The 17,339-nt window shown below is 60.3% G+C and overlaps 5 protein-coding genes across 5 annotated transcripts; 2 read left to right on the top strand and 3 right to left on the bottom strand.

The window, feature by feature from the left end:
- Positions 1-506: 506 nt before the first annotated feature.
- Positions 507-1,952, top strand: A1Q1_04559 (chorismate mutase; the record flags this gene model as incomplete). The annotated part of the gene is made up of 4 exons (XM_014327992.1): positions 507-600; positions 654-842; positions 936-1,083; positions 1,181-1,952. 4 exons carry the CDS (start codon positions 507-509, stop codon positions 1,950-1,952), a joined length of 1,203 nt encoding a protein of 400 aa, XP_014183467.1.
- Positions 1,953-2,451: 499 nt separating this feature from the next.
- A1Q1_04558 (transmembrane protein) lies at positions 2,452-7,859 on the bottom strand (the record flags this gene model as incomplete). Its single annotated transcript, XM_014327991.1, has 5 exons — positions 2,452-6,262; positions 6,306-6,652; positions 6,714-6,952; positions 7,214-7,610; positions 7,725-7,859. The coding sequence occupies 5 exons, from the start codon at positions 7,857-7,859 to the stop codon at positions 2,452-2,454; spliced, it is 4,929 nt and encodes a 1,642-aa protein (XP_014183466.1).
- A 2,989-nt stretch (positions 7,860-10,848) lies between these two features.
- A1Q1_04557 (uncharacterized protein) lies at positions 10,849-11,763 on the bottom strand (the record flags this gene model as incomplete). Its single annotated transcript, XM_014327990.1, has 5 exons — positions 10,849-11,198; positions 11,281-11,337; positions 11,385-11,457; positions 11,586-11,657; positions 11,704-11,763. The coding sequence occupies 5 exons, from the start codon at positions 11,761-11,763 to the stop codon at positions 10,849-10,851; spliced, it is 612 nt and encodes a 203-aa protein (XP_014183465.1).
- A 287-nt stretch (positions 11,764-12,050) lies between these two features.
- A1Q1_04556 (uncharacterized protein) lies at positions 12,051-13,236 on the top strand (the record flags this gene model as incomplete). Its single annotated transcript, XM_014327989.1, has 3 exons — positions 12,051-12,053; positions 12,405-13,136; positions 13,183-13,236. 3 exons carry the CDS (start codon positions 12,051-12,053, stop codon positions 13,234-13,236), a joined length of 789 nt encoding a protein of 262 aa, XP_014183464.1.
- Positions 13,237-13,763: 527 nt separating this feature from the next.
- A1Q1_04555 (endopeptidase) lies at positions 13,764-17,049 on the bottom strand (the record flags this gene model as incomplete). Its single annotated transcript, XM_014327988.1, has 4 exons — positions 13,764-15,128; positions 15,194-16,706; positions 16,778-16,895; positions 17,019-17,049. 4 exons carry the CDS (start codon positions 17,047-17,049, stop codon positions 13,764-13,766), a joined length of 3,027 nt encoding a protein of 1,008 aa, XP_014183463.1.
- Positions 17,050-17,339: the final 290 nt, after the last annotated feature.

The following is a 17,339-nucleotide window of genomic DNA, read 5'->3' as shown; positions in this document are numbered from 1 at the left end:
CCTCGCCATAGAAACAACCCATGTTCTGTCTGTCCGTCAATTGTAAACCAGCACAAGCACAAGCACACAATCCCCAAGTCAACGCCTGTAGAGATTACCCATTTTTTACCATACAGTATCCCGTTCTGGTCAAGATATGCATCGTTGTACAACTAGCATAATAGCGAGCGACAGCGAGCAGCGCATAAGAGGTACTAAGGCACAATCAGCAGGCGGCCCGACCAGGCGGGAGTGATCGGCAAACCCACGGCCCACCCTCGGGCCTGACGTGCGGGTCAGTCACGACTCACTTTCGGCCCCGCTGAGGCGAGTACCCGCGTCCTCCACCCCGCATTTCTCGTTTCGAGACTTTGACTTTCGATCATTACATGTTTATATCGTCGATCTCTGCCGCCGCACGCATACGACACCTCCTCCGCCCAACGACCCAGCTTGCCCGAACGACAAGGCGCAAGCACCCCCTCGCATACACCTTCCCCCGAGCAAATTACGTGACCATAAACCACATGAACCTCACGACCGGCGCGAGCGCCGACCAGATCCTGAGTCTGGACAATATCCGCTCGCAGCTCATTCGGCTCGAGGACACAATCATCTTCTGTGAGTAGCGCCTAGCGCCGATCGCCGAGCGCAGCGAGGTTGTGAAGCATCAGCTTTCTCCACTGTCACGGCTCTTCTCTCCGAAGAGCTAGCCAGCGCCCTCAAGCCAGAGCTCGCCAGAGCTTGCCCGACACCGCGGCCAGTCACGCGATGGGGGCGCGCCCCGAAGTCTAATGGGGCCGCTGGCTCAGAGGAAAGCGCGAATAGAGCTCCAGCTCAAGGAGGAGGGCGAGCAGGAAGCAGTAAGGGCCAAGCCGACCTTGACCCTCGGCCCTCGCCGGCCCTCGCCGGCTACCGCCGGCTCCGCACAACTCTCGATTCTCGCTAACAGACAGTGCTCATCGAACGCGCCCAGTTTGCCCTGAACAAGAAGATCTACGACCCGCAGGGATTCAAGGACCAGATCGACTTTGAGGGATCATGGCTTGACTGGTTCCTGTTTGAGACTGAGTCTTTCCACGCCAAGGCGAGACGCTTCACTAGGTGAGTCGTGAGCGAGCGCAGCGAGCGAGAGGTGAGGAGGAGGAGGAGGTAACGCTCTGCGAGAGTTGGGAGTGCTGCGAGAACTGAGCGTATGAAGGAAGGATACGGAGGCTGCAGTAAGCGATCCAGCGAAAGTGGCAGCTCAGCAAGCGGAGACAGAAGAGCGACTGCAAGAGAAGTGCGCAAGGACCAAGCTGACCCCCAGTCCCGACGAGCACCCCTTCACGCCGATCGAGAAGCTTCCCTCGCCCATCATCGCAGCCCAAGAGTTCCCCCACCTGCTGCACGAGCCGAGCGCGGTGCACCCCTCGACAAACGTGAACAAGCGCATCCTCGACTTTTACATCAACCACATCGTGCCGGGCATCACGGAAGTGCCGCCCGGCTCGCCCAAGACCTCGCGCCGCCTGTCGTCCTCGGGTTCCAACCCGCTCGACGACGGCAACTACGGCAGCGCGGCGACGCGCGACGTCGAGGTACTGCAGGCCCTCTCCCGCCGCATCCACTTTGGCATGTTCGTGTCCGAGTCCAAGTTCCGCTCCGCCCCCGCCGACTTTATCCCCCACATCCAGGCGCAGCCGCCCAACACGGCCGAACTCGAGAAACTCATCACCAAGCCTGAAGTGGAAAGGAAGCTGCTCGTCCGCCTCGGCAACAAGGCGCGCGTGTATGGGTGCGAGATGGATGCGAACGGGCACGTCATTCCCGATGACAGCATGCGCAAAATCGACATTGAGCAGGTCGTTCGCCTGTATCGCGACTGGGTCATACCCCTCACCAAGGACGTCGAGGTCGATTATCTCGTCCATCGCCTCGATGGCGTGAGCCAGGAGCAGATCGACCGATGGATGCAGACGAACAAGTACTAAAACCAAATAGAGAAATATACAATGCACAAGTTGAACATTCTTTGGGCTGAGTACTACTTCCTAACGAGATCTCGGGACACACTGACGGCGGCGGCGCAAGTCGGCTGACAGCCTAGTGACTCCACCGCATCGCTCAGCTTTTCGGACATGACTCCATAGCATCAACTCTACATGCAGACACGTGTATATACTCTGCACTCACCCAAGACAGGCGCACAGGCGCGCAGAGCGCAGAGAGCAGGCAGAAAAAACTATAGTAAGGAGGAGGAAAAGTAGGGGTAAATTGGCTATAAAAACGGATGGTATGTGTGTGACTATGTAAAGGGGGGAGAATGTCGACTGCTTTTTGAGGTATATCTTCTCTCTTCTCTTGTGTAACTACTACATCATTCCCTGGACATTCTCACGGGTTGCTCACGGATCACGCCTTCACTCTCGCGTCGCGATCAGGTAGCTCGGCTTGCGAGAGCTCGCTGCGCTCGCTCTCGCGCGCCCTCGCTCACTTGCCAAACTTGGACTTGCTCGGCGTGTCCACGGTGGCCGTCGTGCGGCTCGTGATGCTAGCGGAGCGGGAGCGGGACCGGCCGAGCTTGGACCCCTGGGCCGAGTTGGCGCCCGCGGCCCAGTCGAGGCGCAGCTTGACGGCGCCCGAGCCATCGTTGAGCTCGACAAAGACGTCCGCGGTGGGCACGGCGGGCTGGATGTGGCGCCAGATGTCGACCAGGGCCTCACCAAGCGTCTCGTCCTTACCGAACGAGTGGTGGTCGAGCACGGCGAGCTGCAGCTGGTTCGTGCCCGGCGCAACGTGGAACGCGAAACTCTCGTTGTACTCGGCCTCGGTGCCCTTCTTGTAGTCCGTCTTGTACGACTTGCCGCCGCACTTGAGCGCGACGAGCGCCTTGGGCACGCTGTTGCCCACGGGGCGAATGTCCTTCGCGCCCAGGACAGTCACGGTCAGCGTGCCCGGCTCCTGCGGGGCGGAGGCCATGTCGGCCGGAAGCGTCGTGGCGGCCTCGCCAGTCGGGACGCCCTGCTGGACGACTCCGGCGGGAGCAGAGACCTGACCGGCAGCGAGAGCCTGGCCGTCAGCAGGGACGTGGCCGTCGACGGCGTAGCCCTGGGGCGGCTCGCCGTGCGCGGCACCGCCGGCGGCGATGAAGGCAGCCTCCTGGTTCGGGATCGTCTGGGACGGCGTGCGGTCCTTCTTCTTGCCGAAGAGGCGACCGGGGGCAGAGACGACCTTGCCGACACCACCAACAACGCCCTTGCCGACGGCGACGGGGGCGCCAATGGCAGCCGAGCCAACGTTGGTAACGACACGGCCGGTGCCAGAGGCAAAGGTCGAGGTACGCTGGCGGACGGCAGTGACAAACTGAGGAGTGAAGACCATGGACAGCTGGAGGGTACCGTGCTGCTTGCCGTCGAGAACGACGGGGAACTCGGCGTTGGTGGCCTGGAAGGGCTCGAGGCGGTTCAGGTCAATGACACCGCCGCCGAGCGGGTCGGAGCTGCCGACAGTGTTCCAGTCAGAGACGAGGAACTCGAACTGCGAAGCGCAGCGCGAGGGGACGACAGTCTCAAACTGCTCGTTCCACGTCGGGTTGACCGTCTTCTTGATGGTCTCCGACTTGAACACCTTGCGGCCGTTCAGCGAGAAGGTGACGTTGGGGTCAGACTTGCCGCCACGGTCGGCAGCGAGCAGGTTCTTGGCGCCAATAACATTGACGCGCAGGATACCCTGGTTGTTGACCGTCTCGCGCTGCTCGAGCACAATGTTGACGGGAATGTAGCGGGACGAGAACGTGACCGTGCTACGGTTCTGGCCGTTGGGGGCAGTGAGGGTGAAGGTGGCAGTCTTGTCGAGAGTCGCCTCGAGGAACTCCTTGGTGTCCATGTGGAGCTCGGCAACAATCTCGGGCTCATCGTCCTCGGGGTCGGCGTTGATGCGCATCCAGGTGCGGCCAAAGTCGAGCTCCTTGACGAAACCCTCGCCAACCTGGTCCCACTTGACGTGGGTGCCACGGGCCTTCTCGGTGGTGAAAGTGGGGTAGTAGCCGTCGTCAAACATGATCTCAAGGGCACCCTTGCGGGCGAGCTTGCCCTCGATGACCTGGAAGCAGAGAATACCAGACTGGTACTGGAGGAGCTGGGCATCGGTGAGCTCAACACCGACCTCGGGGTCCTCGGCAGCAGTCTCGGGCGTCTTGCCGTCGCCATTGGCGGCGTTGCCCTCCTTGGGAGGAACAGCAGGAGCGTCGCCATTAGTGGGGGGAGGAGTAGGGGCAGAAGTGTCACCGGGGGCGTTGGCAAGAGCAGCAGCAGGGGCAGTGCCGTTGGTGGCGGCAGCAGAGCCGTTGGCAGCAGAGGGGGCAGAAGTGGCAGTGGGGTCGTTAATCTCGGTAATCTTGGCCTGGGCGACCTCCTTGACGGGGTTGGGGGCCTTGGGTTCAAACGACACGCCGCCCTTCAGCGACATGGCGGGCTTGAAGTCAACGTCGAGGAAGAGCTGGCCCTTGTACTCCTTGTCCTTGTCGATCCAGATGCGCTCAGCGAGCGACTTGGGGCCAAGGGAAGCGTACGGGAACTCGTTGTTACCAGGGTTCTCGGCAGCGAAGCCGCCGACCTCGAGGTTGATCATACCAAGAGTGCGGTCCTTGCCGAGGTTCTGGTAGTCCATAAGCTCGAGGGTGAGGCGCTCGCGAAGAGAGTGAACAGGAACGTAGATGATCTGGTCCCAGACGGGGTTGAGGTTCGAGTCCTGAACGTCGGTGCGGCCAAGGACCTTTCCACCCAGGATAACGCGAACGTGGGGGTCAGACTTGCCGGTGAGCTCGACGTTCTTCACGTCGATGGCCTTCTTGACGTGGACACGGAGGACACCGATGGGAGGAACGTAGGACGCGGCGCCGTCAATGGCACCAGGCATGCTGACAGGCTTGAAGGTAGCGGAGAGACGGATCTTGCCCTGGCGCGAGCCCTGGAGCGGGAACCAGTCCTCCTCCTTCTCCTTGGCGGCGATGATGTCGGAGAGCTTGATCGTGGAGCGGCCGAGGATCGAGTTCGTCTTCTTGTCAGTGACCACGACGGTGACGACGGAGGCGTTCTTGTCGGCGCAAATGTACTCGGTGTGGTCATCCCAGGCAGGAGCCGAGTTCTTCTTGACGACATCGGTCGAGTGGATAGGCTCGGGGTTCTTGCCGAGGTAGACGGAAGCGTACGCGTTGACATCGCCGGAGCGGTCAAAGTCCTTCGCCTGGTGGATGTTGAGACGGGCAATACCAGTGGGGATGTCGGGAAGAGGCTCGAAAGTGCCGTCCTCCTTCTTCTCGGGCTGGATAGTCGGGTAGTAGTTGATGTCGTAACGGAGCTCTCCGCGGTCCTTGCCGCCCTGGAGAATGCGGCCGACAAGGCCCTCCTGAGACTCGTCGTCCTCGAAGCCCTGGAGCTCCTGGGTGACAGTGCCGATCTGGTCGTCCTTGGTGTGCTCGTTGTAGTCGAAGATGTTGAAGTTGAGAACGTCGGCGAGAGAGTTGACGAGAACGAACTGGGTCTCGTTCCACGAGGGAGTAGAAGTCGAGTCAATGGTCTTGGTGCGGGCGACAGGGGGCTTGGCACCAAGAGACAGAGCAACGTAGGGATCGGGCGCGCCGCCTCCAAGCTTAGTAGACTTGAGGCCGCGGGCGTCGTGAACAGTAATCTTGAGGACACCAATGGCAGCGTCGAGAGGAGTGCCCGAGAGCATCTGCTCGAGGTCAAGGGTGAAGACGTTGGGGTCGTACATCATGGGGCCGAGGTTGGCGTGGACCTGGTCGCGGATGAAGGGGGCGAGACCGGGGATCGAGTTGATGTCGAAACCGAAGGTCTCACCTCCGATAGGCTTCAGGACGTAGTCAAAGGTAGGCTTCTCGATGAAGCTCATCTCGACCTTCTGGATGTGGGGGAAGGCGGTCATGAGCTTGAGCTTGATACGCATCTTGCCCGAGAAGGAGAGGTCCTCGAGGAGAATGGGCATGCCAGTGGAAACCATGCCCTTGCCGAGACGGATGGTAAGAACGATCTTGGGGTTGACGCGGTTGACAGCCTCGCGGGGAGTAACGTCCTGGAGGTCGTTGGGTGTGAAGGAAATAGCCCAGTCCATGGCGACGACATCGTCGGGGGTCTTGGGGAAGGTGCGAACATAGTCAATGCGGGGAGCCTTGTTGCCGAGGGTGAAGGTGGTCATGCGAATGCTGTCCAGGAAGCCGGGGGTGTTGGCAACGAGGGCAGCGTCGACAGACTGAACAATGGTAGCCGAAAGAACGGGCTCGTAGCTGCCTGTTAGCTTGCATCCTGGAAATTTCCAAAGCTACTCACATGAGCCAGAAGCGGTCGAGGAAGCCGTTGAGCCAGTCAGCGCTCTCGGTCTCGGTGATGAGACGAGTCTTGACGAGCTCGCGCTGAATGTCGTCACGGGCGCGCTCGCGGGTGCGCTTGATCGAGAGGGAGTAGGCGGTGGCACAGAAGGCGAGAATGATGAAGACCCAGGCCCAGCCAAAGCAGAGCCACGAGGTGAGACGGGTAGCGAGAACGGCAAAGACAATGATGCCAGCGTTCACGTACCAAGTACCGTAGTACTGGTCCGAGACATACTGCTGCAGAATGCTAAGCTGCTCAGCGGTCTTGGCATCGGCCAGGCCCTTGCCCTCAATGCCGGCGACCTCCTTCCAGCCGAAGCCATCGCCCATCTGCTTGTCAGCTTCTAACTACACATGCGCAACTCACCCAAGTGGGGATGCCGGGGAGGACTGTCTTGGGAATGTTGCCGGGGACGTCCTGCTCCTTCTTGGCCTCCTCGCTAGCCTTCTTGGCGTCCTCGAGGGAGACCGTCGGGGCGGGGGCGTCCGAGGTCGACGTGTCGATAGCGACGGCTTGGGGTTCATCAGCAACGGCTCTCGTCACGGTGATTTTTGGAAGCTTAGGGAGTGAATCAGGTCGGATGGGGGTGAGTTTGCCCTTCATTGCTGCGGTAGCACTGAAAGGCGAAGCGATGACAGCATGAAAGAGCGAGTGAGTGATCGCTCTTTAACACATCAAAGCTGTGCACCACACACGCATCCCGTAGGTCGCTCGCAGCTATCCGTGCGTCGTGGCGGCTAAGCCGCCAACGATCCGGTAGCTCCTGTGATGAGGACAACTTTGTGTGGCTTATGCCCAGACCTCCGTTCACGGGCAGTGATCGACGGCCGATAAACAATGCTGAAAAGTCATGATAGAGTACTCACCACGCGCGCTGCCCTTCGGGTCGTCCTTGAGCGCGCCCATGCCGGGCATGTTGCCGAGCATATTCCTGGCCTGGCCGTGGACGTGGCCAGTGACGGCATTGACGCCGCCGCCGACGCCGCGACCGACGGCAGTGACACCACCGATGGCGCCCTTGCCGACGGCTCCGACACCATCGATGGCACCTCGGCCAACGGCACCGACACCGTCAGCAACTCCGCCAACAACATTTGTCGCACCGCCGACGACGCCGCGTCCAACAGCACCGACACCGCCGGCGGCACCTTTGCCGACGTTCATGACGCCGCGGCCGATGCTCTTCGGGGCACCAAAGACCTTGCCAAAGCCGCTCTTGCTAGCAGCGGCCTTGTCCTGGGGCGCAGCGTTGGCGTCAAATGTCTGCGTGGTTAGCTCTAGTCGCTTTAGGGGCCGACTCAGCTATGGCAGCTGCGGCGCGGTTGACCCAAGCATCCATCCGGAGGGTCGGCCTGCCGCAGCTCATCCATCACTCACGTGAACGGTAGCACCGCGCTGGGCGTCCTGCGCGGCGACCTGGGCGACGGCCTGCTTCTGGGAGCTGTTGAGGCCGGGCATCTGACCCGGGGCGGCGGCGCCCTGGGCGGCGTTGCCGTTCGAGGTAGCGGCCATGATGTATTAGGAACCGCTGTTCGTTAGGCAGAGAGAAGGGAGAAGGGGAGGTTGTCGGCCCTTGGCTCTCGATCAACAGGCTGGTCGAGAGGTCGTGACGACGCGCTCCGGTCGATCCGTGTCCGAGTCCAAACAACAACCAGACGCGAGGGTGAGGGTCGCTGGTTGCTGGCCGTCGAGCGGGGTTTGTTTACTTGGCCTCGTCGGTACGCGTCTTTGATGTCGGACGCGAGAGGTGTCAAGATGGGGGGAGAAGCAGTGGAGGGGAGAGGAGGAGGAGGAAGGGGAGAGGTAGGATGGGAGATGTCGAAGAGGGGGAGAGAGGATGTCGAGGAGATGAGATGGCGCAGATCACAGCGTTACTGTCGGGTGGTCGTTGGCTAGGTCTGGCGCACAGGCAGCTGGCTTTCTCCCGGAGCAGCAGCGGCAGACGCGCAGCAGCAGTGATGTTGGCTTTCGGCTGGAGGGGCAGTGGCAAGGGGAGAAGCGGCGGACAGGCCAGGGGCATCAGAGGCAGGACGGAAGCAGACTCCTGGACTGATTGCTGGGATTAGCTGGGATGCTGGGTCGATCTCCCTCTCCTAGCTCTCCTTCCTTCCTGTCCAAGCTTAGGTTGATGAGCTTGGCTTGCAGTCGACGCCTGACCGCAGCTGACCGCCTGACTGGTGGTCTGTCAGTAATGCTGTACCAGAGTGTACGGCCCAGGGTGCACTGTGCCGTGAATACCGTCAAGCCCTGGCATCCCAGCGCAGAACCCTTCAGTGTCCGCCCGGTCCCCTGCTATCCCTCCCATCCCTCCCAACCGGAAGCAGCCATTGACGCTGCGGCGCCCTCAGGCATCCTCAGGCTTCCTCGGGCCCTGCGCCTGATGCCGCCGGTGACCCTGGACTCGTGCCCTGGTGCCAGAGGCGCTTGAACGCGTTGATCGAAGTTTAAACACTCAAAACGCACTACAAAGAACCCACCATTTCATCCCTTTGCATTAAGCCTGCGACAGATCAAACTTGGGATTGCAAGATTGCAGGCCGTGCCTTGCCGTAACTCTTCTCCCAACACCGCTTCCACACTCTTGCGCGCCGTGCCTTCCGAGCAGGCGGACGGAGGAGGGCATACCCCGAAATCGCTACTTGGGAAGGAACAGAGGAACAGAGGAAACAGAGGCACGGAGGCATGTCCGTGCAACCACACGCTCGTTTACAGCATGCCACTCTGCACTCTTCCGCCAAGAATACTGGGTGCAGATGTTCTCACGGAACCGTGAGCTTGTAACGAGGCGAAAGTAAGATGCACATGCGCAGTGCACGCCTTCCGCAGCCGGTTCTGCCTCGATGGCGCTGCAGGCGGCGCCGGCGGCGGCAGGGCGCTGAGCGCAGCTAAAAGCAGACATAGAAACGTAGAGACACGGCCGCCGAGGCGCCGAGCGCGACGGGGTCCACAGGGTGAGGGCCGTGAGGGCCGTGAGGGAAAGGGGTGACGCGCCGCGCGCCGCGCCGCGCCGTTCGTTGGTTGCTACATCGGGCTATGCTCGCTATGCGCTCGACGATCGACGAATGGTGGATGATTAGCCGGTCACCGACACCACCGTCGACTCTTGGCTGCTCGGACCCCGCGGTCTCGGGCGCACGGGCTGGTGATCCCTCGTCCTCCTCCTGCAGTTGGACAGCACCGTCGGGCCCAATTCCGGGATCCGGCAAACCCAGTCCTCAGCGTATGACATGTCACAGGAGAGGCTAAACGAACGCGAGCCCATCACAACTGTCCAATACCGGATCTCCACTCGTGAGACCCACAAGCTCGAAATGACTGATTTGGGCCGAAGAGCCCGCCCTGCGTCGTTCCTGCCGCCCAGTCAATTAGAACGTCCGTCACCTGACCAGCCTGAAGACAGCCAAGGGTCGGCCACTCTGCGCATTCATTAGCCTTTACAACTTTCCACGGAGGGATCTGTCGTGGGACTGACCCAGACTGGTCACGTGATGTTTATGCGTGGACTTAAGTCAGGAGTGAAGACAGCGTATCAAACCGGGTGCGAGGCACGACTACCGACTGCAAAAGTGTAACAATTTCTGAACGGCTGGTGTACTTCGTCTTTCCTCACTCTCTTCATCCCTTCGACAGTCATGCTAACACAAGCACAAGCACTCGCAGCGACACAGTGACGCACCCAAAACGTACGCACACTCACACGCACACTCCTATCCCCTCCCTCACATCCCTCCCTCCCCCTCCCACTCCTTCCTCTCCTCACCCTCTCTTCACCAGTCGCGAGCTTTTGCGACAAGCCCCTTTTATTCACGATCAGCGCCCAACTCCACTGGTGTCTGGACGGGGAAAGGGGGGCGAGAACGATACCCAGTCTGCCCAGGCGCGCCGAGGGCTTTAGTCGGCCTGAGGGTGCTATTGTGGCTGTCTATGCAGGTAGACGGTCCTCGGGTGGGCTGGGACATTTAACCCCATCTTCCGTGTGTGTTTGATCCAGTGCGTCTGTGTCGCTGTGTGTGAGTTTGTATGCTTGTGTTGTAGTCTTTGTTAAGTTTTGCATTTGTTTGGTTATGGATATTCTTCTTTCTATTTGCTTTGGAAGCACCGCGCCCAACACAACGAACGCGAGGCAGCCTCGCTTCGCGACGCCCGCTTAGGCGTCCCACTCCTGGATCGAGTCGTAGAACTCGTGCGCAATGTTGCCCTGGCAGCCGATGACTGTGTCGCCGTCGCTCTCGGGTTTGATGTACCGCACAAAGAGGTACTTGCGGCCCTCTGGGTGTCAGGTAACGCTGGACTGCGAAACTCACCCATGATCTTGGACGTGGGCACGCCGTCCTTGGCGTCCGAGTCCTTGCTGCCGAAGCTGGCGCCGCCCGCCTCCTGCAGGATACACATGCCGGCCTGTGCGTCAGTTTATTCCAAAGCAGCCAACTCACGCAGACGTCCCACGGCCAGCAGCCGATCTCCCAGTACCTGCCGTCAGCTATCGCAGGCACTTTGCAGCTTACACATCAATGTCGCCCGCAGCGACCATGCAGATGTTGAGGGCGGCAGAGCCAACAGAGCGCAGCGAGTGCACCATCTTGCCGCCGTCCTTCTTGTCGCTGGTCAGCTTCTTGAATGAGTTGAGCTTGTTCGACATGGCCGGGTCGCGGCGCGAGGAGCCGTACTCGACAGCGACACTAATGTTAGCTCGTCGGTGACTGGGAGAGCTCACAGAGCCTCGCCGAGGTCGTTCAGACCCTTCTTCGTGCGCGGGAGCTTGGTGCTGTCGGCGTACGCACCCCGGCCCTCGGCGGCAGAGTACATCTGGTTCAGGAAGGGGTTGTACACGACGCCGACGACCGGCTTGCCCTTGACCGCGAAGCCGATCGAGCAGGCCACGAAGGGGAAGCCGTGGATCTGGAGTCAGCTATAGGTGGGCACGGTAGCTTACGAAGTTTGTCGTGCCGTCGATCGGGCTGGTGTTTAGCTAATGCGGCACGCCAAGCAGCTTACTCGACTGTATGTTAGTTCGTCCCGAGTCTAACGCTAACTCACCAATCCAGGTCGGGTCGTCAGTGATCTTCTGGCCGTCATAGGTCTCCTCGCCGATGCTGGTGTCAGCTGCGAACTGCACCACACAGCTCACAACTTGTGGTCAGGGTACTTCGCCTTGATGGTCTTGGTGATAAAGTCCTCGACCTGCTTGTCGACCTCGGTGACGAGCTGCGATCAGCGCCTTCCCCCGTTCCTGCTCACGTCAACCGAGTTGACCTTCTGGTCCTGCGACGCATTCTCCTGCATGCGGCGCTTCTGGCCGTCCTGGATGAGCTGGCCCGCCTAATATGTCAGCTCGGGCCTAGGTGCGTTAGCTGACCTTGCGGGCAGTGTCCTTTGCGAACTCTAGGATCTGATCGAGGTCGAGCTTGTCTGCCATTGTGGTTGTTGTTGTCGGAACGTCGTAGACGCCGTCGAACATTGGTAACCGATCGTATGACGCAACACACGTTCGACCTCCACCGAGAAGCCGGACTTGCGTTCATCTCCACTCTATAATTGCACGTGGCTTAAAACGTAAAGGTCGGACATAATCTCGTGCCACTTGCGCAATCGCCGACTGGCGTCTTTGGACCCTGAATGCGAGCAGCAAGTGTCGCTGCACGGCTGCTGGTGGTTGACCTTGAGATTGCAAGGCTCGAGCTAACTCTCCAACCATCAATCAAAATGGTGAGTCGCCGACGCGCTTACCAGACGACGACGACCTCGACAGCAGCGACAGCAGAACAGCGACGAACACAACGGACAGCACGGGCAGCTTGGTTCTCGCGATGGCAGAGCTTCTGAGCATGGAGACTGAGCCTGGAAGAGGAACTCGGACGACAATCACCTAAGCGTAGCTTGGGTGAACAACCAACGACGACGACTTTCGCACAAGCTGTTCGCAATGTCCTTTGCAGCAACACGAATATCGAGCTGCTCTTCTGCCTTGTTCGCGCTGTCTGAACTGCTACTGTCGAGTCGAAAATCGCCTGGTCAAGAAATTTTGTGAAGTGAACCTGTTGCTAACTTCTTCCTTAGGGTCGCGGTCCTAAAAAGCACCTCAAGCGTCTTGCTGCTCCTTCGTCATGGATGCTCGACAAGCTGGGCGGAACCTACGCTCCCCGCCCCTCGCCCGGCCCTCACAAGCTCCGCGAGTCCCTCCCCCTCACCGTCTTCCTGCGTAACCGCATGAAGTACGCCCTCACCGGCAAGGAGGTCACTGCTATTGTCAAGCAGCGTCTCATCCAGGTCGACGGCAAGGTCCGCACTGACGAGACCTTCCCCGCCGGCTTCATGGACGTCATCTCCATCGAGAAGTCTGGCGAGCACTTCCGTCTCCTCTACGATGTCAAGGGTCGTTTCACCATCCACCGCATCACCCCCGAGGAGGCTACCTTCAAGCTCTGCAAGGTCAAGAAGTGCCAGCTCGGTGCCAAGGGTGTCCCCTACGTCGTCACCCACGACGGCCGCACCATCCGCTACCCCGACCCCAACATCAAGGTCAACGACACGATCAAGTTCGACTTCCAGCAGAACAAGATCACCGGCCACCTCAAGTTCGAGCCCGGAAACGTCGTCATGATCACTGGTGGACGTAACATGGGTCGTTCCGGTGTCATCGTCCACAAGGAGCGTCACCTTGGTGGCTTCGACATTGTCCACGTCCGTGACGTTCTTGACCGCACCTTCGCTACCCGCATCGGCAACGTTTTCGTTATTGGTGAGGGCGCCAAGGCCCAGGTCTCGCTCCCCAAGGGCAAGGGTGTCAAGGTGAGTTGAGATACTCTCAGCGTGAATCAATAACTGACATCTACAGCTCACCATCACCGAGGAGCGCGACCAGAAGCGCCGCCAGAAGCAGGACGCTTAAGCAGCGTAGGCGTAGTTTCTTACACCATGTATTTCCTGGGGATGCACATTTCGACCGCACATGAAAGCGGCGCGTAACTAGTACGCGCCGGCACAGCGATGCTGGCTCTGCGGGCTCTGCGCTCTGCGCTCTGCCTAGCCAGCTCGCGAGGAATGGTTCCCTCGCGCGCTGTGTGGCATCAGAGCTCTTACCAGAGCTCGGGAGTTGATTTTTTCACTCCCAAACAGCAAACCCAAAAGCCCCCGGACCTACGCTTGTCGAATGATCTCGCGTGAGACTCGCGTGAAACTGACTCCGTCTACTGACCTCCATAGTCCCGTTCATAGTTATACCCCTACCATGCACCCACCCAATGTCTCAGATCCTCAGCACCTCAGCACCACTTGCAGCCCTGGCTTAAGCTGGCTTCCGAACCTGACATTCAGAGAACCGCCTGTCCGCACATTGCACCCCAGTTGTATCACTTCTCCATGCATATATGCTTTACATTCTAATCGTTCCGACTGCACACGCGCGCGCTACACAACCTAACTGCTGTCGTCAAACTCATACTCGAACGAGGCGGGCGCCTCGCCGTCCCAGTCGAAGCTCTGGCTGGCGCTGTAGCTGGGCGGCGCGGTGCCAATGGCAGCAGAGCCACCGATGGGCGTGGGCGTGGGCGGCGAGGCGGGCTCGTCGACGGCTCCTCGGGGCCAGAGCGCGGCGTCGAGCTCGATGAAGCCGTCGCTGCCCTCACCCTCGAGCAGGAGCACCTTGCCCGACCACTGGACGCGTGCGCGGCCGTCGCTGAGCTTGTCGGCCTCGTACGCGGCGTAGTTGCCCACGGCACGGACGGGGCGGTACGCGCCCTTCTTCGGGTGAAGGGGGGCGAGCGAGTCCTCCTTCTCCTTGCCCTTGAGCGAGGAGGGGTCGTACGGTCCAGTGATGAAGGGGAGCTGCTGCGGCGTGACGCGAGTCATGTTGGGCACGACGGCCTGGGGAGGCTCGGCCTTGCGCTCCTTCTTCTTGGGCGACGAGTCATCCTCGTCCTTCTCGGGCTTGTCGTCCGTGTCCATCGCCTCGCCAGCCTCCGCCTTCTTTGACCGGGCGCGCGCCTGCGCCTTCGCGGTCGTCGAGAGCACGGCAGCCTTGGCCTTCTTCTTCTTCTCCTCCGTGACGGGCTTGGCCGTGCTGGGGTAGTCGAACATGCTCGGCTTGGCCCACGAGACAAAGTCAACCTTGGGGATGCGAAGCTGCGAGTCGAGCGCGATGATCGTCGTCGGCGAGAAGGTCAGGCCGAGGAAGTGCGCAAGAGGGAACCAGTACCAGAACTGGACGAACATGACCATACCGACGATAGCCTTCATGTCCGGGGTGCCAGCACGAGTGGCGAGCGAAATGGTCATGTTGCGGCCACCGGCGTCAATGATACCCTGGGCGAGCGAGGCACCGAAGCGAGCCATGGGGTCCTCGTGCTTGTCCGTAACGACCTTCTGGAAGAGCTCGCGGATCTCCTTGACCTTGGGTGACTGCGCCTCGGTCTGCTGGATGAGAATCATGGCGAGAGCCATGTAAGCACCCTGGCGGACGAAGTCAACGGGGTCCTTGGTCATCGGCTCGAGCAGGTCGATGGCGGCCTGGAGACCGGTGCCGGCGCACGAGATACCAAGAGCAAGGGTGGCTCCGTGACGGACGTGGGGGTTGTAGCTCTCGGCGAGAAGCTGGACGACACGGGGAACCTGCGTGTGGTTGCGGAAGAGGACGAAACCAAGGGCGATGACGGCGGCACGGCGAACGTCATCGTTGACATCGGAGACGGCAAAGTGCAGGAGCTGCTTGATGACCTTGTTGTCGCCAGTGCCGACGTAGGCGAGAGCGTACGTGAACATACCACCGTATCGGAGGATAGCATCCTGCTCGTTAGTTACATGCCGCTCACAACTTAACTCACGTTGGAGGTGATGAACTTCTGGATCACGTCGGACGCACCGTGGCGCTTGCCGTACATGGTGAGAGCGGTACCGATGACAACACCACGAATGATTTTCTCGTGCTGAGTCTCACCAGCGTACGAGATCATCTCATCGAGCACGCGCTCGTTGGGCTGGCCCAGCATGACAAGACCCATGGCGTATCCGGCAGCCTCCGACGAGGTGGCGTTGTCCTGGAAGAGGAGGTTCTTGAGCTCGTCGTAGATCTCCTCGTCACCAGTTCCGAGGGCAGAGACACCGAGACCGAGAGCAGCGCCGTGCTGGACGATGGGGTCGTTGGCGTCGTCGAGACCCTGGCGAAGCTCAGTCTCGGCACCAGCCTTCCTTCCAGTGTAGATCAGACCGAGAGCGAACAGGGCACCTCCCTCGGAGAACTTGGACGGAGCGGTTCCTCCGGGGAGATACGGCTTCACGACGCGAACGCCGTTAATGTACGATCCTCGGTGGATGAGACCAAGCGCAGCGGTCGCCGAGAACTTGGCCCAGTTGGACGCCCGTCCGAGCCAGTCGAGGTTCTCGCGGAGGAAGCGGTCGGACGTCGTTCCGCAGTTGGCGTAAGCGTTGGTAAAGGTGATGGCAGAGTGGTAGATGGAGTAGCGGTCCTCAAGGCTGTCCTTGGTGCCCTTCAGGATGGACATGTCGGTCTGGTTGTGCTTCTTGAGGAAGTTGATGTACAGCTCAGCGATACGGTTGCCGTTGAGGATCTCGTGCAGGGCTGTTCGCTGCTCCTCATCGCCCTTCGATCCCTCGGGTCCCCATCCAGACTCGGCGATGACGGTGCGCAGACGCTCCAGGAAGCTCTGGGGCGCCATCTCGGTCACGTCGAAAGCGATCTGGTACGCCTCAACGCGGCCCTGGACACCTCCATCGGCCAGAAGGCTGATGATACCCTGGGCACAGTCGGCGGCGTCGTCGAGCTGGACCCAGAGCTGGGTGATGGCGTTGTAGTCGGAGGGCGTGTTCAGCCTGAAGAGCTTGAGGAGGAGGGAGAGGAGGTCGCGACGGAACGAATCCGGCCATGAGTCGCTTCCCGCCGTTCCGCCGATCGTTTCAGCCAGGATGTACCTAAGGAGGGACTCGTCGTGGACAGTTCCGCTGGTCGACTTGCTTCCAGAAGCGCTGGACTCGGCGGGAGCACGCGACGCCTTGTAGATCGCCTCGATAAGGTTCAGGCGGCGGAGCGAGAGAGCGAGGCCGATAGCCAGCTTGGCGCCGTCACCGGATCCACTGCGGATAACGCCGTCCACGATTTCCTCGAGTCGAGTGTCAACAGTGCGTCCCGCTTCCGTGTCGTCAATGGCGCGGTCGATGCAGCCGGCGATGATCGTCTCCTTGAACTCATCGTAAGGAAGGTTGGAGAAGGCGGGTCCGGCGCGGAGAGCAAACTCGACAGCCTCATCGCGCTCGCCAAGGTAGAAGAACACCTTCGAGCAGAGCAGCGACGCAAGCGAACGGTTCTCGGCGGGAAGCTGGGAGAACTGAGGGTCGGCGAGAGACTCACTTCAAGGTTAGCGTTGTCGCCGGCAGATCGTCTGAGGTAATCACCCCATGAGCGATTCTCATGAACTCACATGTACGGGAGCTCCTCACTGATCTCGGCCCAGAACTGGGGAACAATGCCGAGGAGATACTCAAGAGCATAGACACGAACGTCGCGGTCCTCGTCCTTGAGAAGGGCGAGGGAACCCGCTGCATGTCAGCGCTACTGGACAATTCGGAAGCGAGCGGGAGAGCAACAGGTGCGGGGGAGGCGATCCCCTTCCTCTCAGAGGTCCACTGCCTCTTCCGCATATTCTGCCTTCTAGTACTCACCAGCACTCGTGGTAACGGTAGCCACAGGCATGGTGCTTGTGGTTGTTGGTTGTCTGGAGGTCGTTAACCGTTGGTCATCATCGTCACTGACCTGACCTCGAGCGGTTGCATCACTGCCCGCAACGCGTGTGCGAGGCCACGTGGCGGGGATAGGCAATACCTCCGTCCCTTTGTGGCACTGCTACAACATTTGCGCAATTTATGTCTGCGATATCGCGATGCATGTAACGGTCATCATCCGTGTGCATGTCAGTACTAATGAGGCTCTCTAGCTGGCGGCTTCCTGCAGCAAGCATGCCCCCGCTGGTTGTCTTATGGGTC

The sequence above is a fragment of the Trichosporon asahii genome, assembly GCF_000293215.1.
Source record: "Trichosporon asahii var. asahii CBS 2479 unplaced genomic scaffold scaffold00005, whole genome shotgun sequence".
Classification (NCBI taxonomy): Eukaryota; Fungi; Basidiomycota; class Tremellomycetes; order Trichosporonales; family Trichosporonaceae; genus Trichosporon; species Trichosporon asahii.
Note: the sequence above shows the minus strand (reverse complement) of the source record. Positions and strands in the feature narration are given on the sequence as shown.